General features: G+C 37.4%; 1 protein-coding gene across 3 annotated transcripts in view; it reads right to left on the bottom strand.

Annotated features, from left to right (window-relative positions):
- Positions 1–428: 428 nt before the first annotated feature.
- VCAN (versican) overlaps positions 429–26,200 on the bottom strand; it is a 122,408-nt gene continuing 96,636 nt past the window's right edge. For all 3 annotated transcript variants that reach the window (XM_060093121.1, XM_060093123.1, XM_060093122.1), the window contains 3 exons: positions 8,061–8,205; positions 2,549–2,731; positions 429–2,402 (listed from right to left, as the gene is read on the bottom strand). In XM_060093121.1, coding sequence (XP_059949104.1) covers positions 2,275–2,402; positions 2,549–2,731; positions 8,061–8,205 — 456 coding nt within the window. In that variant the 3' untranslated portion in view covers positions 429–2,274. The remainder of the gene's footprint in view (positions 2,403–2,548; positions 2,732–8,060; positions 8,206–26,200) is intronic.

The raw sequence follows: 26,200 nt of genomic DNA, 5'->3' as shown, positions 1-26,200 counted from the left end.
CTCCAGGTTCTGGAGATTACCTACATCCACTACAAACAAACTATGTAACTTGGGACAAATGAATTGAATTCTCTATGCTTGATCCCTCATCAATCAGACAGTAACAGCCTCTCTCTTAGGCTTGTTGGGAGATAATACACATAAAACACTTGGCCTGGTTAATAGGAAGAATTCTGTAAGTGTGACCTATCACTTTTCCTATTGCATGTTTCCTTCATATTTGAGATTAAAGCCTAAGAATGTATATGTAAACATTATCAGAATTACTATCTCAATTTTTGCAGGGACATTTATAATCACCTCTCTGCTAGCCATAAAATAATTTCATCCAAGCCAGCAGCTTGTACTTCATGATAGTTCTAGAATGTAAAAATGTTGGTGCATATTAGGGTTTAAAGTTGTAAATAACCAGACCAGTCACAGTATAGTAAAAGAAGGATTTTAGGTTTCTTTGGCGAAACAAAAGCAGGTATAAAAAATTACAAAGATTTTAGATTTTCATTCACACACACAAAAAAAACAGTCATTCACATTTTACACTATACACGTTATAATATAAATACAGGAACGTATTATGTGCATTGTAATGAAAGAGGAAAAATTAAAACCTAATAGGTAGAAACAGAGTTGTTCTGTGCTCTAGAACACCCAAAGGTGGATCACATTTAACGCAGCAACCAAGGGAACTTGCCTAAAAACAGTGTGTATGATTGTGGCTACTGTGGTTCCTTCTAAGTCAAAAGAGGTTCTGTGAAAAAGAATCCATGTTGGGTCTGCTCTTCTTCTATTTGTATTTTATTTGTTGTCCTCTCAAGATCATTCTAACTAAAATTAGGGAAAGACTCCTAAATGTTTTCTTTCTATTACAGGGTTTTCTTTAAACATTAAATTAAGTGGATAATGATTCAGAGTCATCTTCAGCAGTCATTTTATTCAAATTAAGGGGAGAAAACAGAGTGGGAAGAGATAGGGAGAAACTTTAACACATACACTCCACCTAATAGGAAGCAACACCCACACTATTTCTATATATATGCTCCTTGCTTAGAATGGGCAAACATCATTTGCTGAAAGCTATACACTTTTCCACTCTTTTTATAATAAACACTTGATGCATTCTATCCATCCCATTATTTAATCAGGGACAGAGTACCTAGATTATATTGTTCCAAACTGTGTGAGGGAAGTATAAAGGCTAACACTGAAAAATAACTAACATACTATGTCAATGTTCAGGTTTGGGGTAAAATAACATCCAATAAATTAAATCAGTATGGCTTACTTCATTTATTTATGTATGCTTCACAGCTGCAGCATTCATACATGAACATTCAAAACTTTATAAAAGATTAAAATGGTTATATATACAAAATTTCTTTCTTTGAATGTGTGTTGCTTTAACAAAACCCCTCCCTCCAGAGCCCTAGGTCTATATCCATTTGAAATGTTGTTGATCTGTAATCTTGCAAGTTAGTGTTATAAAAGCCATTAAAAAGGAGACCCAGTTGAGTTAATAATTAGCACTTTGACCCCTAAAAAATGTTCCTAGTCATAGAAAAGTCCTCCATTCAGGCCTTTCTTGTAAGTGAAGAAAAAGGAATGCAGCAAAAAGAGAGTTCCACGTTGCAGTCTCTACTTCCGTTGGGATCCCATTAGCCAGCCAGGCTTCAGCATCACATGGAAGCTGGCTGTACCTAGGGTGGAAATGGTGCAGTGATCTACAAAACTTTGTGTTTGTTAATAGTCCAGGAAAAGCCATCCTCCATCTTGCTGACAAAGGGCAAGGGAAACCATTTCCAGCCTAAACAAACTACCAAAAGCAGCCGAACAAATGATTAAAGACCTGTAAGGCTCCATAATCATCATTAAATATGCCCGAACTCAGTGTGACTTTTTATTTTATATACAGGATTAAAATCAACATTAAATCATCTTATTTACATTGCCATTGGTGCTGAAATGGAGCTTTTTAAATAGTACAGTAGGCTGGTATACATTATAAAATGGTCTGCACTGGAGGCAAATAGAAAACTAAAGAAATTAGATAGTCTGGAAATGGTTACATTCTGCCCTTATTTTCTTTCCTTTTGTTTGTTTTCTTTTTGAATGCCAATACTTTCATTTAAAATGTTTTCGAGCACAGCAACACAAAGTGACTGGACGGTGGTCCAAAAATCCAAACCAACTGATAATACTTCTCGAGGTGATAGGAAAGGCACAGGAAGTTAGGACTTTGGCTGAAATGATGAAAACACATGTTCGCCATTTTAGGGATCAGCGCCTTGATTCTTGCCACCTCCTGCTCCAACGGTGATCATGTTTTGATGTATTTATTGAATTGTCCTTTGCTGATGAGGAATTTTTAAAGTATTTCTTAGAATAAGTCCTTTGGTATGCAGATGCTACATGGAAGGAAAGAAAGAAAGAAAAGAAAACACAACAATATTACTTGCTCCATACCCTAAACTACCAATACCGTAGCCGTAAAATGAGGGTGTCTAGTAGTTGTTATAGCATGGTTGTCCATTCTTTCTAAAGGACCACTTACGGTTCAGGCAGGTAATTTTAGGCATAGCCCATCTTCCATTTCCTAGGCAACGGATGGTTGGAAGGTGGCGTTGAATGAAACCATCTTTGCAGTGATATCTAATCAGGGAGTTGATTTCATAACGAGGTTTCATCTTTCCAAAGGTCTTGGCATTTTCTACAACAGGGGGCTGGCCGCAAGCAACTAAAGAAAAGTAAATTGGGTTATTTCCAAATAATCTAAGTATTTCTACTGGCATGAGTTTCTCTTTTTTTTTTTCCCTTTCCTTCTTTATTATACCCAATCAAGCACCTTCAGCAGTCATTTAGATTAAGAAATTGAAAATTTTCAAGACAAAACTAAACAGTAAGGCTCTGGGCCTAGTTTGAATCTCAGATTCTGTCATCTTGAATTGTGCTTTTTTTTTTTTAAAGAACCATAGGGCATATGGTCATACATTCATCTGTCCATTTGGAGGTGCTACTTTTCTGAAAAAAATTCTAAATTAAAAGGAATTTGGAATTTCCTGTCTCATGCCACCATGTGGCCTGTTGATGTTGTCTTCACCACCATCCCAATGTTTTTATTTATTACCCACCTTCACTTCAAATAATAAAAGATTTGTAATAATTAACTATTATTGTCACTTCCCCCAAAAAAACTTACAATCTATAATAACATCATAGCTTCAAAATGTGGACAAAATATGTCCAAAATATGGATAAAATACCGACTCTTCAGTATAAATAAAATATCTCCAGGTTCAATTATGTTTATTTGCTCTTTTCTGTCTTCTGTACAGAGACATGGAGCAAGTCAGGACATAGTATTCATGCTTCAATTTTGTAATTACCTTATAAATATAAATTTCAACTCTTAAGCAGGGTAAGTAAAGGTAAATCTTGGAATATATAACCATCATTTTTAACCCACAATAAAAAATTCTGTATATCAACAAACTTAGTGATGGTAGAAATAGTAAAAAGGAAATAGTAGTAAAAGAAACTTCACAATTTCGAAACTCAAGAAGCTGGGAAAATTGGTTCAACTGAATTTGTATTAATTTGTAATTTTATTCAATATTAGTGTACTTGTTTTAAATGATATATTTTAAAAATTAACTTTTATTAAGTGATTGTGTTTTGCTATATATCTCTAATAAAAATATAACTTCACTTCAATATAATTTCCCTAAATGACATTTCCTATCAATAGTTTACTTTAAGAATGCCATCATGAGGCCCACCTGATAAGCATGTCATATTCTCTCATGAAATAATGCAAATCTTCAATGGGAGGATGGATGATTACCAGAAACCTTGGTACCAAGATGTTTGGATGTCAAAAGTTCATGAATATTAAATTTATTTACATATTCAAAAGGCTGTTTATAACCATATTCTTTTGAAATGACAAATGTAGGTTTAACTTAAATATTTAGTTCCTTTAATTTACTTCTGCCTGACAAAACAGCTTAGAATGTATTGACCCATAGCAAACAAAGCTGTCTTTAATGAAACACAATCCAAGCATATATTTTCATTCACATAAGAAATTGTCACTCAGATAGACATAACCTAAAAATAGATTATAAAGTCCTACTATCTATAACTAAGAAATTAGAAACATTTGTGTATGTATTTGATTTTTACAAATTCGTAGAAGATAAACTGAGATTTCTATAATAATATGTCATTTGCAATTAATAACCTACACTATGTATATAGTTCAATGAAAACCCGCATCTGGATATCTACACTTCTTTTATTGTAATATGGAAAGTCTATACTAGGGTCCAGATACTAGCAAGTTTCAGATAGAATGAGATGGAAGTGATACGGAAGGTTAAAAATTATCAATTAGATAACTCACTATACTTGATTCTGACTAATTAAAAGTTGTCTTTAAATTTGAGAGGAAAGCAATATACAGATTTCTTCCAAAACTATAAATGAAGACTTATTATAAAGTTAAAATAATTCAGGGAGTGTGGTACTTGCAAGGACACGCAAACAGACCAGAAATAGATCCACATATATATGCTTGATATTTGATGGAAGCAACATGGCAGAGCAGTGGGGAAAAGGTAGTTTTTTCACTTGGACAATTGGGTATTCATATGGAAAAAAATATGTATTTGGTTCCCTACCTCAGAGAATCCATGGGAGATCAATTCTAGATGGTTTAAATATATAAATGTAAAAGACAAACTATAAAACATTTAAAAACAACATAGGATAGCTTTCTGACTTTAGGATAGGTAAAGATTTCTTAAGACACAAAAAGGTTTAAACCATAAAGGAAAATTCAACAAAATGAAGAACTCTGTTCATTAAAAAATGCCATGGGGAAAGACAAGCTACAAACTGGGAGTAGATATTTGCAACATATAATTGTCAAGGGATAAATAACCAGGACATTTAAAAAAACTCTCACAAATCAATATATAAAAGAGAAGCAATCAATTTTTTAAAATATACAATAGACATGAACAGAAACCTTACAAAAGAAGAGCTATAAATAAAAGTGTATGAAAAGATATCCAGGGAGAAGTATCCAAGACAACGTAAATTAAATCACAAGAGATAACATTTTATACCCACCAGATTGGCAAAAATTTCAAAGTCCATTAATATCAAATGCTGGAGAAGATGTGGAGTAATGGGACCTTTCACACATTGCTGGTGGGAGTGACAATTGGTACAACCATTTTGGAAAATAATTTGGCATTTTCTAGTGAATTTGATAGTACATGTATCTTATGACTCTGCACTTCACTCCTGGAAAAACACCCTATGGAAACTTGCAGAGATCTACCACAAACAAGTTCAAGAATAGTCGAAGAAACATTGTTTATAATAGTGAAAACACTGAATGTAACCCAAATGTCCACTGGCAGGAGAACTGATAAATAAGATGTTATATAGTCATATACTGTAATACTACACAGCAGCCAAAATGAAGAAATACAGCTACATGCATCAACATGGATAAACTGCACAAACATAATGCTGAACAAAAAAAGCAATGCACAAAATACAAACAGTATGATTCTACTTAAAGTTCAAAAATGTGCAAAACTAAAAAATTTGTTTACAGATACAAGCATATGTGATAATTCTAAAGAGAAAAGAAAGGGGATTAAGTCATTATCTATGGCTGGATTTGGGGAGTAAATGGATGGGATTGGAAGGAACCTGCAGGATGCCCCAAAGATGTGTAGAGAGTATCAAACGAGGTGGTGTTTTTTTTTTTTAAAGTCTTTTATATATAATATAATCCTTCTTTGCAAGTGTTTAATTAAAACGACCTAGGTCTGCATGTTTAAGATGTCTAAAATATCTGAAAGGAAAAATAAGTGTCATTTATAAAAGTCTACAGACATTTATAAAATTCATAACATTCCCCAGAGTACTGATTAACAAAGAATTAAGTCTACACAAATAAAAATCAGACAGTAGGGAGATAAAATATATGAATAATTTTGTTTTGTTTTATTTTTCTCCTTTAATGAGGTAGACCTAATGTTTTGTAAATCTTTCCCCATTGGTAAATGTCTACCATGATGTTACTTTTGTGAATCCTTTTTAGATAAGGCAGTGGTTCTCAACCTGGGGCAGTTTTCCTCCTCTCCCTCCTTTCCCAGGGATAGTTGGTGATGGCTAGAGACATGGGTGGTTGTCACAAAGCAAAGGAGGATGTGGAGTGGAGGAGAATGTTACTGGCATTCAGTGCATAGAGGGCAGAGATGATGCTAAACATTCTGCAATGCACAGGACAGCCCCAACAAGTAAGAACTGTCTGGCCCAAAATGTTAATAGTGCTGCTGCTAATAAACCCTGGCATAGGAAAAAACAACACCGGAAATAAAAGAATGTTTGGATCACAAAATGAAAAGCATGACTCCAGGGAACATTTGGAGATCTAAGAGGGCAAACATGACATTTGGATAAAGACAAACAGTTCTTTAAAGACTTCTTACACTAGAAACAGGGAAAAGAGCAAATAACTTGATTTGCTGTTTTCACAAGTTCCATCGCATAAGTGCGGAAGTAACGTACATAGTCAGGAAAGCTGCTCACACATAAAAGATATTCAGAATAAATTCTGCTTTAGACAAGAGAATGGCAGAGCATAGTAGTCATGGATAACAGCTGAGTTTCATCTCAGTTTTGTGTATCTTACTGTTCTCTTTCTTCTGATAGAATTTCTCTAGTGGTGTTTGCCTTTCCTAAAATACCTATAGAGTGTATTTTTAGTTTTATTATTTTTATATTCAAAAATAAGTCAAATGGATTTTGTATTTTGCATTTGTACTTTGTATGTTTAATTGAGGTGGGTAAAATCTGAGTATAGAGATTAAATACTCATGTTCTAACATCATTATCAATTGCAAATAGGTTTATAAATTTTTATGGAAATCCTACTTTTTAAAGGAAGAAGTCTATAGAGTGTGCCTTAGAATTTGAACATATTGGTCAATGATAAACACTTTCAAAAATCAGCTTTCTTAATTTTATCTGTTTAATATCAACTAAGCAATTCTCATTATATTATTAACTTATAAACATAAATGTTTTTATTGTATCATATTTTGAAGGTATTCAACAATAGATATAGGGATGGCATTTTTGTTCTATGGTTTATGTGTACAGATGGAGCTTCAAAGGGAATGAGTGAAAAACTCAAATGTCTATAAAGACCAGGAACTTAACCAAAAAGGAGGAAAGGTCTGAATGAGGACTGCAATGAATTGGAGACCACAGTCCCACCAAGGGAGGGTGGTAGTTTTCAGCTGCAGTATTTAAACCACTGATAAATTTGAACATGGGCCAGATGGCACCAGGTGTTCTTTTTTTTTAAGTAAAAACTTCACATTATTTTATGATACATACCAGTTTTTTATTGTTGACAACTAATTAAAATTTTTTTTGTTTCTTTAAAATTTTTATTTATTTATTTATTCTACAACTATTTTTTTTTTAATGCTCTCCTCATCAAAATAAACAGGTTTATAGGCCCTTGGGCTGGCAATTGTTTTTCTTAAAAATACTGCCAGGTAGTTTTTCTACATAAATGCCACATTGTTATCTTAAGCACTTGAAATCTAAGATGAACACATTACTGAAAACAAACTTTTCAATTATATTGAAAAAGTAAACCATTCCAGAGCAATAAGAGACGCCATATGTGACATCCAGCTTATGTCTTAAAGAATGACATTTGGGCTTCCCTGGTGGCGCAGTGGTTGAGAGTCCGCCTGCCGATGCAGGGGACATGGGTTCGTGCCCCGGACCGGGAAGATCCCACATGCCGCAGAGTGGCTGGGCCCGTGAGCCATGGCAGCTGAGCCTGCGCGTCCGGAGCCTGTGCTCCACAACGGGAGAGGCCACAACAGTGAGAGGCCCACGTACCGCAAAAAAAAAAAAAAAAAAAAAAAACCCAAAAAAACAGAATGACATTTATTCTTCCTGAATTTACTTGATAATTGAAATGCAGATTAAGTATACATTATTAATGGAGTAATCATTACCTGTTCCTTTCTTGCAGGTATAGGTGAGATGGTAATTGCAGGGAACATCATTCCACTGGCCATTCTCATGCCATATAATTACAACACAGTCTTCTCCAGCAGAAAAGAAACTATCTGGCTGATTGGGCCTCCAGTTCTCATATTGCTGTAAAAATGGAGGGAGAAGATAACTATTGACAGTCAAAGAGAAGCATATTATAAAAGCGACAGTGCCATTACTGCACGATTAAATTAGAAGGGACTCAACAATTTCTGTTGAACCATCTAGCTGAAATAATTCTGGTGGTAAAGAAAAAGATTTTTACACTCTGAGTGGAAAATGTATATATCTCAAAGTCTCTCTTCAACAAATATATATATTTTTTCCTTTGGCGATGAGATATATCTAAGGAATCAATGCTCAATTTAAGAATTTTAACCATGTCATTATTATTAATTATAACAGCATTAATGGAAGTGGAACGACTAGAGAAAAAAATTCATAATCTCATCACTCTAATCTGTCATGTTTTCTTCCAAACCCTATGTGCACATATAATTTTATGTAGAGGTGATTATAGTGCAATAAAATGGTCATTCCTTCTTTTATGTTTTTACCACTATAAAGTACCTTTGTCTTATTGAATGTAATTGTTTTCATCCAAATTCTTTGCTATGTTGATATATATATAAATTGATATATTTGCTATATTTATTTTTTTGTTTACCCGATATACCTGTGCCCATCATTTTATGTTCAACTTTTCTGAGTAATTCTGTTTTAGATATGATTCTTATGTGCACCATCCAGTTGTGTTTTGCTTTATGATCTAATCTGGAAGTTGTTTTAATAGGAACATTTATCACATTTATGCATATTAATATACAAGATAATGCTTTAAAATATATGTCTTACTATAAATATATGTTTGCTTTTCTTTAATGTGTGTTCAGATAATTAGAAGGAATTTTATTGACCTGATGTTTTTCTACTGGTTACCTTTATATCTACATCTTTAGATGATACCTTTTGATTCCGTAGTTTGAGCAATGAGATATAACAAGAAATATCTTTTGCCTTCCATCACAGTAATACATGTCTTTTATTCAGCACCAGTAATGAATGAAGCCCTCTTCTGGTACTTGGTCTGCATTATCTCTAACAGTAATCCAGCAAGACTGGGAATAACTTGAAACTTAGCAATGTTAAACACCCAGGACTTTTAGGTTTACATTCAATTTTTTGTTGCCTTAAAATGTAACCTCCATATCAACCAATAATTATATGAAAAACACAGTCCTTATGCCTATTCAAAAATAACAAACTTTAGTGAGATGAAAATAATATTGGACCATAAATAAGAGAGAAGCTTTCTAGCCTCTGGTCTCTTAACTAGAATGTGATATGGGACATGTTTGTTCATTGTCTCTCTGGCTCAACTTGGGTATTGCTTTCCCAATATGCTTTGCCTACTGTCACGTTTAAATCACATCTAATGCTGACCAGACTGGTGGAGACAAATTTCCTTCATATGAAAGAAATACGTATTCAGATTTATGTGACAATGGCAAATGTGACTGTTTCTTCTGGGCCTACAGATCTATTAGTCTTTCCTTGAATTAAATTTAAAATAAGTCTGTGTGTAGAAAACAAACTTATGGTTACCAAGGGGGAAAGGGGGAGGAGGGATAAATTGGGAGGTTGGGATTGACATATACACACTATTATATGTAAAACAGTTAACTAATAAGAACCTACTGTATAGCACAGGGAACTCTACTCAATACTTTGTAATGGCCTATATGGGAAAAGAATCTAAAAGAGTGGATACATGTGTATGTATAACTGATTCACTTTGCTGTACACCTGAAACTAACATAACATTGTAAATCAACTATACTCCAATAAAAATTTTAAAAAAAAGAACCAAGGGGAAAAAAATATGAGTCTGTGGTTGAAACAGTGAGTTAAGAGATTTTATTTGAAAAAGACAAAGTCAGAGAAGAAAGAACTGTATATGAGTTAAGGCAATTGCTTCCAATTCAGAGCATGCCAAAAAACAGTCCTGCTAGTTACTCCCAAAAGCACCATGGCTATCTTTATGTCTTTTAAAAATGTATAATAAATATACTAGAGAATGGCTCTAATTTTTCTTTCTTCTCAGAAAATAATGCGGTTTTTAAAGCTTTAAAATATGGTAAAAACCTAGATCTTTGATAAAATAATTTGTGAGAAGAAGACGTTAAGTTTGAAAACCTCAGGATTAAGAGACCTTCTACTTTTCCTTCAATCTCTTTGCTTAGCTTTGCTTTGAAATACACCTCAATCATGCCAAAATTAAGATAGGAGACAAGAGACCTCTGCTATGTAAAGAAGAGTCTCTGAAAAGTGATAAAACTTCAAAGAACCAAGGGAAGCTTAATAAAGACTTTTTCCCCAAAACACAGAATTAAGGGTGTTTTTATTTCTCTGGTGGAAATCCAGGAATTATATGGATTTAAATTCAACTCTAGTAGCCTGAATGGTACCACTGAGCTACCCCCTAGGTGACCCTGGGAAAGATGCTCAGAGGACCATACTCACCAAAGCATTCTGTCTGGCAGGTCTTCCTGCGACCGTGAACTGACATTTGATTTGACCTGGGTTTCTAATTATTTCTCTATTTTCCTTTTCTTTGCTTATTTTCCTTTCCTTATCATCTCTTATCCTCCACCCACCAAGCCTTATTTTTGCCTTTTTTTTTTTTTCCGGCTACCCTCCTTTAATAGATAACAAAAGGAAATGGAGTAACAATACAGATATAAATGTCACATTCAGCCTGCTGCTGCTGTATAACTAAGCTGTCTTTAACAGATGAATTAAAGCAGGATAAAATTAAAAATTAAATTAATAAAAGAATAAGAATTTCTTAAAACTAACAAAGATCTACATTTAATACTTTTTATGGTGAAAGGTCCCAGAGTTCCTCATATACTTAATTTGGATTTTAGAGTTCAATACTTTCTAGTTTACTTTCTAACTGACCTCTTTCAGGAAAACAGTGAATGTCCTCAAAGGTGGAAAATTTTCCAGCATCCCAATACCATGTGTAAACTGTGCAGTGCTCCCCTTTCCTTGTCCTTACCACACTATGCATCTCCCTTCTTTGTTTTATTTTTTTCATAACACTTATTACCTTCTAATATCCTATGCATTTTACTTCCTTATTATATTTTTTCTCCTTAGTAGAGTGTAAGTTCATTGAAGACAGGGATTTTGGCTTCTTTTGTTTACTCCTGTATCCCCAGTGACAGGAGCTATGCCTGGCACATACTGGTGTTGTTTAATTAATAATTTCATATTTAGAAATAATGAACCCCAGAGTGTGCTGCGTTCCTCCCTATCCATACCTGCCCCTGCTCGAAAATGTTGTTTGCTGCTGGCAAACAGCAAGCAAGACAATCACAAAGTCAGCAGAAGTAAATAACTGGTCTGGAAAACAGTTGGCAATACATACTAAGAGCCTTAAAAAGTTCCTACTCTTGGACCTCATAATTCTACTTCTAAAATGCTATCCTAAAAAATAATCAGAGGTATGAACAACATTTTATCTAAAATATTACACTAGCAGTAAGTGGGAAAAATCTATAGAGCAAATATATATTCAATAAATCATGGTATAGCCAGACAAATGGGACATTATATAACCATCAAATATCTTGGCTTTGAGGACTATATAAGGAGATGAAAGATACTAAAAGAAGTGTTAACTTAAATAAAAAGCAAAGTGCTAAAAATGTACAATAATCCAAATTTTATGCATACTCTCAATGCAGCTGTGTGTGTGTGTGTGTATGCAAAAGACCCAAAGAAAATACAGTAAAATGTTATAAAGTTTATATCTAGTGATATGAGACTAAGGTAATACTTTATTCTATATATTCTTACAGATTTTCCAACTTCCCTTGAATGAGCATGAATTACTTTTCTAATCAGTAAAAATGAACATTATAACATGACCTATGTAGTGATCAGAAAGAACTTACCGATTTCTTAGCTAACACTTTTTAAATCTAACCGCAACAAACATCACTTCAAGTCATCCAAGTCCCTCGACTGCCATGTATTTTGCAGCTGACATTTCCTCCTGATCTGAACAATAACCATCTCATTTTCACACTGAAATGAGATTCTGATTCCATGCCACCAAAGTAATTCTCAGGCCTTAAGCTTCCCAGGCTCAGACCTCTGGTAAAAGATTTAATTGTTTTGGGTGGGAATTGCATTTGGCTTGCAGCAGTGATCTGTGTTGTTGCTTGGCAGAACTGTGGCTTAATGGTGCAGGACCAAATTTTAAGTCTGTGGTTTTTACAAGAATGTTTGATACCCACAGGCATGTCACACTATTACCTCATATCTGATTGCTCCATTGTGCAGATTTATTTTGGCTAGGATGCTTTGATTTTGCTCCATGTTACTGCCAAACTGACTTAGCAAAGGAAACTCCAGTTTTCTGAACAACTTTCTTTGTTTTCTCCTGAATTCTTATAGCCTTATTTAATATCACTTGCAGAGAAACAGAGTAGAAAAAATAAATCATTGATTTTAGGTTCAATAATGTATTTTTTTCACTAAAGCTAAATGTTAGGAAGAGATCTCTCCTCAGGAAATCAATTCTGAGCTATAAGAATGTAATCGAGCCTCTCTCACATAGATGGTGTCTCATACATACAGAAATGTAGACTCTTGGAATGAGCAGAGAAAAATTCTCTGCTCCCATCTGGATTTTTTTCTCCTCACTGGGATTATAAGCAAACATCCTGGGTGATCTAGCCCAGGTCGACCCTCTTCTAGGGCTGGATGGGCAAACTAAAATTATTCCAAAAAGCCAGCATGGCTTGGGAGAATTCATTTTAACACTGTGGATAAAAATCAATGCTGATCAGACCTCAGCCTGTCTTTGTCTCAGAGACTCATGTTCTCCATTCCAAACCTTGAACTCTCATTGTTTCCCCCAGAGACCAGAATTAGATCAATCCCATGTCTGAAAAGAAACCCCTAAATTACTGTGCATTTTTGTTCTCTTCTGATGGCAGAGAAAATTACGACATAAAAGTCACGTAGTTGATGTAAAGGAAAGCCAGCTCAGATGTAAACTTATCTACATGTTCTATAACAAACATGCATTTTATTAAGAAGTAATTTTTTATACCTAGTATGAACTGCTTAATGCTGTACACTATAAGAAAAAGTTACTTGTAGTGTTCCAATTAAATGATTACCTCTTTGTATGTGTAAAAAAAAAAAAAAAAAAAAAAAAAGTGCCCCAAAAGACAACCATTTCAACTAAACTGGATTTATTAACTTTTCAATTATTGTTTTCTCTTTCCTTTCCCCCCAATCAGATTCAAGCAAGTTAGCTGCCAAAAGCATAAAATGATTCTAAAAATCCTGGCCAAAATCTAATAGCTAAGTACCTTTCTCTTGAATGAAAATTGTCTCCACAAACCAGAGAATTCATTTTGAACCAATCCTAATATTGAGAGGACAAAGTCAGAGCAGACTGAAGTTATTCATTACAATCTATCAAACTTTACAAATGCTTAGATTATTTTATTCCAAATAATCTGTATTTTATTGTCAAAAACTTACTTCTGCCTTATATTAACATAAAAGCAGAGAATTATCCTGCAGGTCTTATGGAGCACATGGGATTCCCCTGCCTGCCAATATTCTCCACTCTTGGAGAGTGATCTCAATTCCACAGATCTAAGACAAACTTGACTTAGGTTTCTCAAGCAGAATGGCTGAAGAGTTATTCTCTCCTTCCCAGCTCTTTGCAAAGTCTCCAACTTAATTCAATCAACATATGGGGAGGGAAAAGGTGTGTGTTGTGTTTGGGGATGGGGGTAGGGTCTCTGCTTTTGAAAGTTACCAGCAACCTACTAAAGTCAGACAGGGTTTACATCCTTTCAAGGTGACTCTGACTATATAGTATCTAGGAGTCCCAACTGTCATTCAGAGATACCAGATGATCTTTTATCTTTAAAATACACACCACCATGATCAATGGCCCTGAAATCTCAGCAGATAACTAGTATCACAAGCATGTACAAAATAAATGGAAGATAAAACTGTAATGTTGGGCTTCCCTGGTGGCTCGGTGGTTGAGAGTCCACCTGCCGATGCAGGGGACACGGGTTCGTGCCCCCGGCCCGGGAAGATCCCACATGCCGCAGAGTGGCTGGGCCCGTGAGCCATGGCCGCTGAGCCTGCGCATCCGGAGCCTGTGCTCCACAACGTGAGAGGCCACAGCAGTGAGAGGCCCGCGTACCGCCAAAAAAAACTGTAATGTAATTGAACTAGAGATGGATCACTGTCTTTTTTCTAAGGTTAAAAAAGTGTTGTTTCATAGACTCGCAGATATAGAAAAGAAACTTATGGTTACCAAAGGGGAAAGGGTGGGGAGGGATAAATTAGGAGTTTGGGATTAAGAGATATACACTACTGTATATAAAATAAACAGCAAAGACCTACTGTATAGCACAGGGTACTATGTTCAGTATCTTTTAATAACCTATAATGGAAAAGAATCTGAAAAAAAATACACACACACACACACACACACACATATAACTGAGTTAATTTGCTATACACTTGAAAGTAACACAACATTGTAAATCAACTATACTTCAGTTTTTAAAAAAGCATTATTTCAGAAATACACAAGATTTAAAAATAAATCAGGTGCTTTGCTTTGCTTTGCTTTACAAAAGGAGTTTGCTTGGTTCAGCTTTGAGCACTGCTTTCAGTTCCAGAAAGGAAACAAGACCATACAGTATTAGTCAGTTAACTGCTGTGACAGTCACGTCCCAGCTGGTCCTTTATATGATACATATATAAGCAAATTGATTTATGAGGAAATATGCAAGCAGCTGGATGGTGAAAAGAAAAGGCTGGATCACGGAAGGCTCTTGAACCGTAGAATGACTTACCCTTCATGCAACATTCCAAAACAGTATTTGTTTTTCCACATCAAGATTCTTTTTGTCTTTAGAAGATAATGTCAATTCAAAATTCAAAACCCTGAAGATAATAAGGTCATGCTGCAACCTCTAGTAGAGAAAGAATTCCCGGAACATGAAAGAGTTTTGTTTTTAAATCCCTTTTATCAGAATTTAAAACTAAGAAGTTTTCAAAGCAACTGGGCTTATCAAAACTTAGTTGATAACTAGCCCTTCTCCATAATATTTGACCCATTTCAAATTCTTTTCATTGAGATTTTACCATTTAATTTGGTCAAATAACTATAAAGGATAATCGATGGGCACTAACAAGTTCTAAACAGTTAGATACTCTGTTTAGAATCTCTTAGTTTCTTTTCCTCTCTAATAAAAAGAAAATGGAATTTTCACACACTAGATACAATTAAAGTTCATCTTTTTGTGGGACACAAATTTGAGATTTACTACCATCACACACACATACACATCCCCCTACAAATACAGTATTTCTTGGCAGCAGGGAAGGATATATCTAGGATAGACCTTTGGGAATGCCCTTGTTCACACAGACCTGTGTAGCAGAGAGGTCCCCACCATAAATACAATAGAGAAGGTCCAAAATGGTTAAATAGTTAGTAGAATAAACATCAACAGACCCCTAGAGATGGGAAAACTGAGCTGTCCATTGGACACACTTGCTAGCTAATTGAATGATTTTTACAGACTAGCCAGCCAGTGGGTACAGTTCAAATTTGTGCCTGAGCAAAAAGTACGAAATAGTTCATATTTGTGGATCTTCAGGGTCTCTCATGTATATTTGAAACTACAAATCTTGAATCTGCATCTGCCAAGGGCCTACTCTATCATTGACCTTGTACCTACCCACATATTTACCTATAGTTTTTTCAGCTTAGATTGAGTCACCTTTTATTCTTTAAATTCACTGTAATTTAGATTATCTTAAATGGCCAATTAAAGGCTTTATGTTTTAGAACTATTATGAGTTTTACCAAGTATGTTTAAACAATTAACCACACACATTCCATTGATAAAAACCGCTCTTGACATTTGTCCAGTAAAGCCATGCTCTGACATAATATATTATGGTAATTGTTGGGAGAAATTAAGGCTTCCAGCTATAATTTGGAGTTTTCTTCCGTGAACAGTCCAGTCTCTGCTTTCTACCTACTCTCTATTCCCCCAAACGCTGCTGATTTAATTCACTGTAAAAAAATTTTCATAAGAAAACCAAAAATGTCCTCTAGGTTCACATGCCAAGGGAACCAGCCAAGGAAAACTTTCCACTGCTATTACTGTGTATAAAGTGAAGATACGGGAAAGATTGGTCCTAATGCTTACCTCAGTTGCTAGGATTTTACTAAGCATGTGACTCCATGTATTAGTTTTACGCTGCATTTGAAAAATCATCTCATTTCACATTTAACTTTCTGGTTCATGATATAATGCAATTCATACTAGAATTTTAAAACCCAAAGCTATAGGGACTTAATTCACAGAGAATATTATTCCTGCAGAGACCTAAGTGGAGTTCTGGGACTGTGAAGTTTTGAAACGCAAAATACTATATGGCCACTAGGTGGTGATATCCATCCATCATTAGATTTTGAATTACCAACTAAGTCACTGTTAACAAAGCAATGTAGATGTCCTCCCCCACCCCCGCCCCGCCCCAAACCATGATTATTTCCTCCATATGGAAAAAAAGATTAAAGGATTATCTGTGATATGTCCCCTCAGTTTTGTGAGGAAAAGTAAGAAGAGAACACTTTGCTAAAAGATAGACCTCAGCTAAACAGTATTTACCAACTCCATTCTATTTAGCTACAGGCCAATATAGCTATAATCTGAATTTTCTAGTTGACTAAAACGTTCAACTACAATATTTATTTTTTTCTATTTGTCCTTTTAAAATTATCAGATGATTTACATCAACAGTGAAGTTGCATCAGAAGCAAAGCCAAATCTATAATAGCCACCTAAAATCCTTAGGATGGGGCAGATCATAAATAAACATCAAGGCACACAATTAATGTCTGCATGTGGTTTAGTCTGTTTTTAGGTAAAAACTTATGTAGATTAGCTATAAAAACATGACACCTGTACTAAAAGCTGAGCTTCTCTGTGTTCAAACTCCTTTTATCACCTGGAACCGGTAGCGCCACTGCTGTACTCACATGGCCACAAATAACATCCAAATGCAGTCGATGCCAGGGGTAAGCAGATAACCACCAAAGGGTAAAAGCAAACTCCAAATAGAAAACACAGTCCCTAGAGGACGGCTTACCCTTTTGAAACATATGCTGATAAGAAACCACCTTTGCACTAAATAAAGAACTCAGAATAACCACTCTGGGTTTATCCCCCGGCCCTCACCTTTCAGAACACAGGTCAAACAGTTATCTGCCCGGAGCTTAGAAGGACTGTTTATTAGAGAAATCAAAACATGTGTTAACTTTAAAATGCCTTTTTTCCCTAGATGGCTGTGGTCATAAGAGGCATTTGTTTGCAGTCTGTGGGGGATTATATTTAATTTTGTTTTCTTTAAATTGTTGGGGCAAATGACCTCACTGCAAGGTAGAAATATACCCTCCCTCCTCTGATCCGCGTACTTGCTGCGGGTTACTCTGGTCTGGGTCCTTGTTTATTTATGTTTTAAAGGAGGTTATGGTTTGGCTGTTGTCTTTTAGTTGAACAACCAAAAGGAAAAGAGCAGCTTTGTTTTAAAGGAGAAAGAGACGTTTGTTTTGGTGTCACTGCCCAAGGCTGGCAGCCTGGAGTGGGATCCTACAAACATGAATATGTCGAAGGGAAAAAAAACTAACTCGGGGTCTCCTGATAGCTGTGAAAGTGGCAATATGCCCACTATTTTCCTAGCTGGCAAATCTCTGTGCGGGAGAGACAATCTGCCAGCTCTGGAGCACAGCACTAATCTTGTGTAATAGCGTGAGCTCACTGCCCTACAAAGTAGTAATTATCCACAGCAGTTTCCAAAGGATGTGAGTTCCTCCCACTCTGAGAGCACTTGGAGACGGGGTCCCAGGCACAGCCCCACTAAGCCACTGGCATTTAATCCCCACCATGAATGGTGCCAGTGGGTTCCTTCACCCCAAGTTTGTTTGTACAGGTCTTCAGTCAGGAAGTGCTCACGATCCAAATGCAACTTGAAACTGCCAAACCCATTCAACATTTTCTTGGCCTTTTCCATGGTTATGCATGGCCGTAAACTAATTAGCAATTAAATTTAAATAACCATGTGTGATTTTTAAGGTTTAGCTATAAGGTTTTTAAGGTTTCACAGAGCACTGTTGGAAAAGCATCTGTGAAAAGGAACTACCACGTTGATAAATTCTTCTGTTTTTCAAGGAGAATCTTGTCAAATATGAAATGATTTTCCAGGGGTGGGTAAATATTGTTCTTCCAGCTGTTTGCCCATCAATAGCCATCTGCACTCAAGGAAGGGAAAGGCGGAGATGAGGGTTTTGTGTTCTAGAACTACACTATGGCTCGATATATTTTATGTGAAGAATCAGAAGAACCAGTTCTTGGTTTCAAATCAAACTGAACTGCAACACAAGTAAAAATTTTCACTAAGAGCTCAATGGTCTCTCAGAAAAGAAAGTGAAAATTCTTCTACTGGTGAGTAATGTGCTAAAGAATGAAGAAACAGCATATGTTTTCCTTGGCTTTTAGATTAATCTAATGAAGCCTGTGAGATTTAACATAATTAAATTAATGTTGATATGCGGTGTGACTTGCTCACAGAGAAGTGGCATTTGACTTGGAGCTAAAACCACAGCACAGCCGACACACACCCATCTGCAAACACTTTACAGGAAGTCTTCTAAGATTTTCAGGTAGAAAAAGTAAAACTTAAGGTTTTGGTTTGGGGGTTTTGTTTTGCATCATTGTTTTCTGCCAAATCATTTGCAATCCTTCAAACCTACAAACCTACAAACCAGCTTAGAAAACACAGGGAGTTAGTTAATACTCTTGATTCTCTTTTCAGTGTCCAAGACATCTGGGAGAGGGAGGAGGATATGAACCTTTGTGTCTATAAAAGGGTAATAATAATACATTCCTGCAGAAAAAAGAATAATGGTTTATGGCCTGCGAGTTACTCCTTTTTAGGTGTCTCTTCCTGGGTTAAGGGCTATTTCTTTATTGTTTCTACCTTTTTAAAAGCTGTTTTTTTTTTTCTCACCATACTTTGCTTGACAGACTGACATGTTTATTTATGAAAGGAGAAAATGGGTCTCTGGATTTAAAGTCAATTCCACATCCGATTTGGCTATTTTCCTTCATTAACTCTGCAGCATAACCAGGAGGGCAAGTGGGTGTCCCAAATTCTAGGTGTGCCAGTTTGCCAATGCTTGACCATGTTTATCAAAATGAAAAAAAAAAATGCCGAATTCAATTATCTTCCAGAAATATTTTTTTCATGTAGCATTTTTTAAGCACAAAAGGCCATCAATTAGCCTTTTGGAATCTATATCCTAACTAACAAGGGGCAAGATAAGTTGGTTAGCGCTAGAAAATAAGACATTTATGGATCTGTGAATTAGTAACTTGTTTGAGAACTTTCTGACTAGATCCAGAAAGTGCAGAGGAAAGGAAGTCTCTGTTTTCTCCAAACAGGACACTGGAGAGTGAGAAGGAGGCCGTGACTACTTCCCAGGAAGCTGACAAGCCAGCAGCCTTGCATGGGTTGACACTGAGTGCTGATAAAATAGAGTTGACAGATGGAAAATGTAAAAGAGATGTAGAAAATGTTCTTTTTAATGTATAAGGATAAAGTCAGAGGTTTTTTGGGGTTTTTTTTCCCTCACAAATCAAACTTTCCTAAAGCTCCTCAACATTTTTAGAAGAGAACTGGATTGTCAGTTCTACTCAATCCTCAACCTCTGGACAACGCAACCTAAGGTGACATTTTCCTTTGAAGTAACTTCATCTGATCCACTGAAGCATCCGATCCCCAGTGGTGAGGGTTGAGCTTTGAGGTGCTGCAGGAGCTCACTAAAGAGAACACAGAAGGGAGCAATACAGACCTCGGGAGAATTGCCACTGCGAGAATCTTATTCCTGGGGCTCAGGGAGAGGAGGGGGCAAGACGGTAACAGCTTTAAATCTCTGAGGTCCACAGCTTGATTTTAAACCATTGGTTAGGAAGTCATGTTATAAAAAGTAATGTGATTAAGGCACCTACAGGTTTCCAATATCTCCCTAACTGTGCACACTACAGTCTGTAGTTGAAAAGCAAGTTGTAAAAATGATTTTGCCAGGATGTACATAGGTGAAGAAACATAAATGATTCCATAGTGTTCCCTGATGTCTGGCTCCCTCTGTGCTTGAAAGAACAGACTCAAATAGTGGATAAATAAAGGAAGCCCTGTCCAACCTTAGGCAACCAAGTCATCCTTGGTCAAGCAACCTATAAAAAATGAAATGAGCTGAGAACACTTAGGAGTGAGATTTCCTTTTGCTTGTTTCACTACATTTTGGATTTGGATAATAAGGTTTTTTTAAGTCAAAGTTTTGAGTAATTGTCAGTTTCCTAAAACTTCATGGAAAATCTGCCCTGATATAACTTAAACGTTCGACAAGTTTGCTTTCCATCTCCTCTTCCCAAAGCTTATGTATTCTTGGGACAACCATGGACAAAACTGTCATCATTTCCAGTAGGAACATCTGCTTTCCTTTGGGTTAATAACTTTTGTAAGTGCATTATGCTCAGCTACATACTTCTGTTTCTGAGAAACATTTGTTTTCTTTTCGTCATATTTGAAGTACCACCTATTATGTTTTAATGTTTTTCATACTGATACAACTTTAAATAAAATATTTAATTTAGATAAACAAAAATTGTCATATAGAGATTCAGCCAAAAGACTTAATTGGTCCTTTCAGGACTGAAAAGATAACAAAGTGAATTTGTTGAGCAATGTGTGGATATTGATTATCATTCAAATATCTATTTTTTGTCAACCACTCTGCTAGGTGCAGAAAAAATAGAGATGAAAGGTAATCCCTACCTCAGAAAGCTCAGTGTCAGGAAATTAACTCTATAGAGGCCAGTGGTAGGATGGGAAGAGGGTACCAAGGGCTTCTAGAACACACAGGAGGAGCTCTTAGTCACACCCAACTAGGAAGGCTTCCTGGAAGAAGGTGACTCTTGGCTAAACAAGGTATTCAAACATTTATCAAATGAAGTTAGGGCAAGAGGTGAGAACATTTTCTAAGCACAAGGGCAAGTGGATGCAAAGACCAGCAGAAGTGAGATGTCATGGCTTATTCCTGGAACTGTGGGTATTTTGAGATGAGACAGCTTAGGAAGTAGCAGATGGAGTAAGTGGGCTTGGTATGCCTTGATAATAATTACAGAATTTTATACTGAAGGCAAGAGGAAGATATTTGCAAAATTAAAAAGGGAGTAACAAGAGTTCAGAGCAAGGGGAGAGGAAGGTCACAGGCACTGGAAAACAGATCTAGGGGAAAACACTTCAGACTAGTCATTCATTTAACAATAGGTTAAAGAAAGAACTTAAAAGTCAGCTAATAGTACAGAAGCTAGATAAGAAATGTTTGTTTAAGTTCGCCAGCTTTAATGTGTATTTAACTTGGATGGTTTAACTTAGTGTCTTTGAAGACATTACTTGGGTGACAAGTAAAGTAATTCATTATTGAAGTTATTTGTCAGGCTTTCTAATAAGCACTTGGGGCATTTTGCTGTTAGAAATCTATAGTCAAGTTAAAGAATGACCGGTGAGTAGAAAACCAAAGGACAAACTGAAATGTGACTGCTTAGTAGGAAACCAAGTGACAAAGTGAAAACTGAAATGTGTTAAGAGAAAATAACCTTAATAGAAATCACAAGGGTAAGGCTAGAACCAATTTTGTTCATGAGTACACTTTTGTGAAATCTATTGGGTAAACACCCCAAATAAATAATAAAAAAGATTTTAAAGATCCAATAAAAGCAAGAATTTGGCATTTTATTAGTGATATCAACATCCTATTATAGAAACCAATAATGTGGGATGAATCCATCAGAATCTGAAGAATAAGGGCAAAGTAGATAACTTGGCCAAATAAAATTATTAATTTAGTATAAGCATATAAACTGATTAGTCTAGCTATAAAGGATAATCGTATTAAATACGATACACTACAAGTTTATTGGAAGCAAAGTTTAATTATTTCAAGAAAAGAAATGATTGAAATTGAGACCTACTATAAACTTATTTGTTTTTACTCTAAGACTAAATAACAAAAGATAATATACGGTAAATATCAAAGGTTCTTTTTGTATTAATACTGCTCTACCTCCCAAGAAGGATAAGCTCTAATAAACCTTTCAAACAAAAAATGGGGGTGGAGGGGAGAGGGGAGAAATCACTCTAAAACATAAACAAAGTTCTTGAAATTGCACACAGTCAAGTTAACACCATTCCCAATTGTAAGCAGATACTGCTTTTCCCGATGGAGAGTTTACTATTAGGGCTACTTTCAAAAGCAAGACACTTGGAGTAAACAGCGAAACAAAGGAGAACTATTTTATTCAAAGGCCTGAGCACATATGGAACCTGTTAAGGGGATGGTGGCTGTAGAGAGAACTACAAACAAGTTTAAGAGACACCTAGGCTGTCTCTGAAAGGAAGGGATGGAGGCAAGGGTGGTTAGAAAAGCAGAAAGTGGGCCAGAGATCAGTCAAATGGGAGGGAGACAGGCTGTTGGGCAGATGGTCTCTTCTGTTCCAAAATATTCAAAGTTAAGGACACTCCTTAGCACACTTTTATTTTACACAAAGAGTGAATTAAGAAGAAACCAAGGGTCCGTCAGAGTTTTTCCTGGATTTACTTGTCTCCTTTCTTTGATAAACTTTGCCTTGTGTATGTAATCCATTTGCTGCCCTCTTCAAATTGAGGCCCTTCCTTGGTGCTCTCTCCATAACCCTTAGGTTCCAATTAGAAAATGTGAATGAATTAAGGGTACGTTTCTTGTTTATGTTGTATAGTTATCTATCTTAGGTTATGTTATCTTCCTCTGAAAATTTCATAGGAAGATCAATATTTCTCCTTCGACAAAGTGCAATGCCCACTTATTTACCAAATTTAGAACCAGTCTAGACTATGGAAATTGTAATTAAGTTATTTTTTTCACAGTATATTTCACAGCACAGTCCATTAAAAATTAATGGACACAGACAAAAACATGAGTTGAGTTGGCTTACTTCAGCATAGTGGAATAATGACATCTGATGAAATCAAGCACACCTGGATGGCACCTGACAGGCAAGATAAATTCCCTAAGATAATTTACAGACCTCACTCATCTGCCAGCTATAAGCCAATATTCAGTCCCATTAACCAAGCTCACGAGAAGCATAGGGCCTTATCCTACACACCTTCAGAAATAGAAAGCAGGCAAGAGAACCACTTCTTTGAAGAGCTGAATTGCTAATGGAGAGACCAGAATAAACACCTAGTAAAACAGAAAAATGCTGAGAATGAAAATATACAAATCAATTCTATATAACCAAGGACAGACTGGAAACAGTCAGGGACTTGGCCTATCAGGTCAGTATGTTGCAAATGACAGACTTTACATTCACTTCACTGTGGCAAATGCAACTATTTTAGGCTCAGGGCAGGACCATACAGGCACCCAGCCAACAGTTACACTTTGAGATAAGTCGTGGTCCAGGTCTGCAAGGCACAAGGAAGTAGCAACTGCAACTGGCCACCCGAGTCCTTGGCATTCTAACTTCTGCACTACAGCTCACAAGAACCTGTACTTTTACTGGACCGCTTATAAGGGAAAGTCTTTGGGAGGAAGTCTTAATAGTGGGTATCCTAGACCTAATTTCTCCCACAGGAATGAAGCCTACATTCAACAAGGGAAAACTGACTAAATACCTATACTTTATAATATACATTAATAAAATTATAAAAAGTCTATAAAAACTATCTGTAATATAAAGGAAAAAAACCTTTTAATTTTTATGTTCACTTATAAATTAAATTAGTAAAAACAAAATTGTCTATCTTCAATTAAAATGAATACATAAGGCTCCCGGAGGAAGATGGCGGAAGAGTAAGACGCGGAGATCACCTTCCTCCCCACAGATACATCAGAAATTCATCTACACGTGGAACAACTCCTACAGAACACCTACTGAACGCTGACCGAAGACCTCAGACCCCCCAAAAGGCAAGAAACTCCCCACGTACCTGGGTAGGGCAAAAGAAAAAAAGAATAAACAGAGACAATAGGATAGGGACGGGTCCTGCACCAGTGGGAGGGAGCCGTGAAGGAGGGAAGGTTCCTACACACTACAAGCCCCTTCGCGGGCGGAGGGGGAAAGCTTCGGAGTAGCGGAGGAGAGCACAGCAACAGGGGTGTGGAGGGCAAAGCGGAGAGATTCTGGCACAGAGGACCGGTGCCCTCAGGCACACACCAGCCCGAGAGGCTTGTCTGCTCGGCCGCCGTGGCGGGCGGGGCTGGGAGCTGAGGCTCGGGTATCGGCTTTCAGTCGGAGCGCAGGGAGAGGACTGGGGCTGGCGGCAGGAAGAGAGCCTGAAGGGGTTAGTGCACCACGGCTAGCCCGGAGGGAGTCCGGGGAAAGGGTCTGGAGCTGCTGAAGAGGCAAGAGACTTTTTTCCCTTTTATTTCCTGGTGCGCGAGGAGAGGGCATTAAGAGGGCTGCTTGGGGAAGCGCCGGAGACAGGCGCGAGCCGCGGGTAAGGCGCGGACCTCGGGTAAGGTGCGGACCTCGGAGACGGGCGTGGGCCGCCGCCGCCGCCGCCTCCCGCCGCCGCCGCCGCCGCGGGGCCTGTGTGCGAGCGCGGGTCACTGTCCGCCCCGCCTTCCGGGGGGCCTGTGCACCCCGCCACTGCCGGGGTCCCGAAACCCGGGGACAGCTTTCCCGGGAAAGCGCACGGAGCGCCACGGGCTGCTGCAACGTCACGCCGGCCTCTGCCGCCGCAGGCCCGCCCCACACTGCGCGCCCCTCCCTCCCCTCTGCCTGAGTGAGCCAGAGCCCCCGAATCAGCGGCTCCTTTAAACCCGTCCTGTCTGAGCGAAGAACGGACGCCCTCCGGCGACCTACGCGCAGAGGCGGGGCCAGGTCCAAGGCTGAGACCCGGGAGCTGTGAGAGCAGAGACAGGGAAATCTCTCTGTGCAGCCTCGGAGGCAACGGATTAAAGCTCCACGGTCCATTTGATGTGCCCTGCGTCTGTGGAGTGCATGAATGGACAGCGAATCATCCCAAATTGAGGAAGTGGACTTTGAGGACAAGATTTAAGACTTTCCCCCCTTTTCCTCTTTTTACAACGAATTATTCCAAATTAAGGAGGTGGACTTAGAGAGCAAGATTTCAGACTTCTCGCCCTTTTCCTCTTTTTACAAAGAATTATCCCAAATTGAGGAGGTGGACTTGGAGAGCAAGATTTTTGATTTTTCCCCCTGCTCTCTTTTTGTGAATGTGTATGTGTAATCTTCTGTGTAAGATTCTCTCTGTATAGCTTTGCTTCCACCATATGTCCCAGGGTTCTATCGGTCCATTTTTTTTTAATAATTACTTTCTAATTTTAATAACGCTACTATATTTCATACTTTATTCTATTTTACTTTACCTGCTCTTTCTTTTTTTCCTACCTTCCCTTCCTCCCTCCCTCCCTCCGCTCCTCCTTTCCTTCTTTCTTTTTCTTTCCTCCCTCCCTCCCTCCCACCCTTCTTCTTTCCACTTTCTTTTTCTTTCCTTCCTCCCTCCCTCCCTCCTGTCTTTCTTTCTTTCGTTCCTTCCTCCCTCCCTCCCTCCTTTATTTCCTTCTTTCTTTCCATCCTTCCTCCCTCCCTCCCTCATTTCTTTCTTCCTTCCTTCCTTTCTTCCCTTCTTCCTTTCTTTCCCTCTCTCTTTCTTTCTTCTACTAATTCTTTCTTTCTACTTTTTCTCCCTGTTATTCTGAGCCGGGTGGATGAAAGGCTCTTGGTGCTGCAGCCAGGAGCCAGTGCTGTGCCTCTGAAGTGGGAGAGCCAACTTCAGGACACGGGTCCACAAGAGACCTCCCAGCTCCACATAATATCAAGCAGCGAAAATCTCCCAGAGATCTCCATCCCAACACCAGCACCCAGCTTCAGTCAACGACCAGCAAGCTACA

This window comes from Mesoplodon densirostris, chromosome 3 (genome assembly GCF_025265405.1).
Source record: "Mesoplodon densirostris isolate mMesDen1 chromosome 3, mMesDen1 primary haplotype, whole genome shotgun sequence".
NCBI classification, from domain to species: domain Eukaryota; kingdom Metazoa; phylum Chordata; class Mammalia; order Artiodactyla; family Ziphiidae; genus Mesoplodon; species Mesoplodon densirostris.
This window is presented reverse-complemented; position numbering and strand designations above follow the sequence as displayed.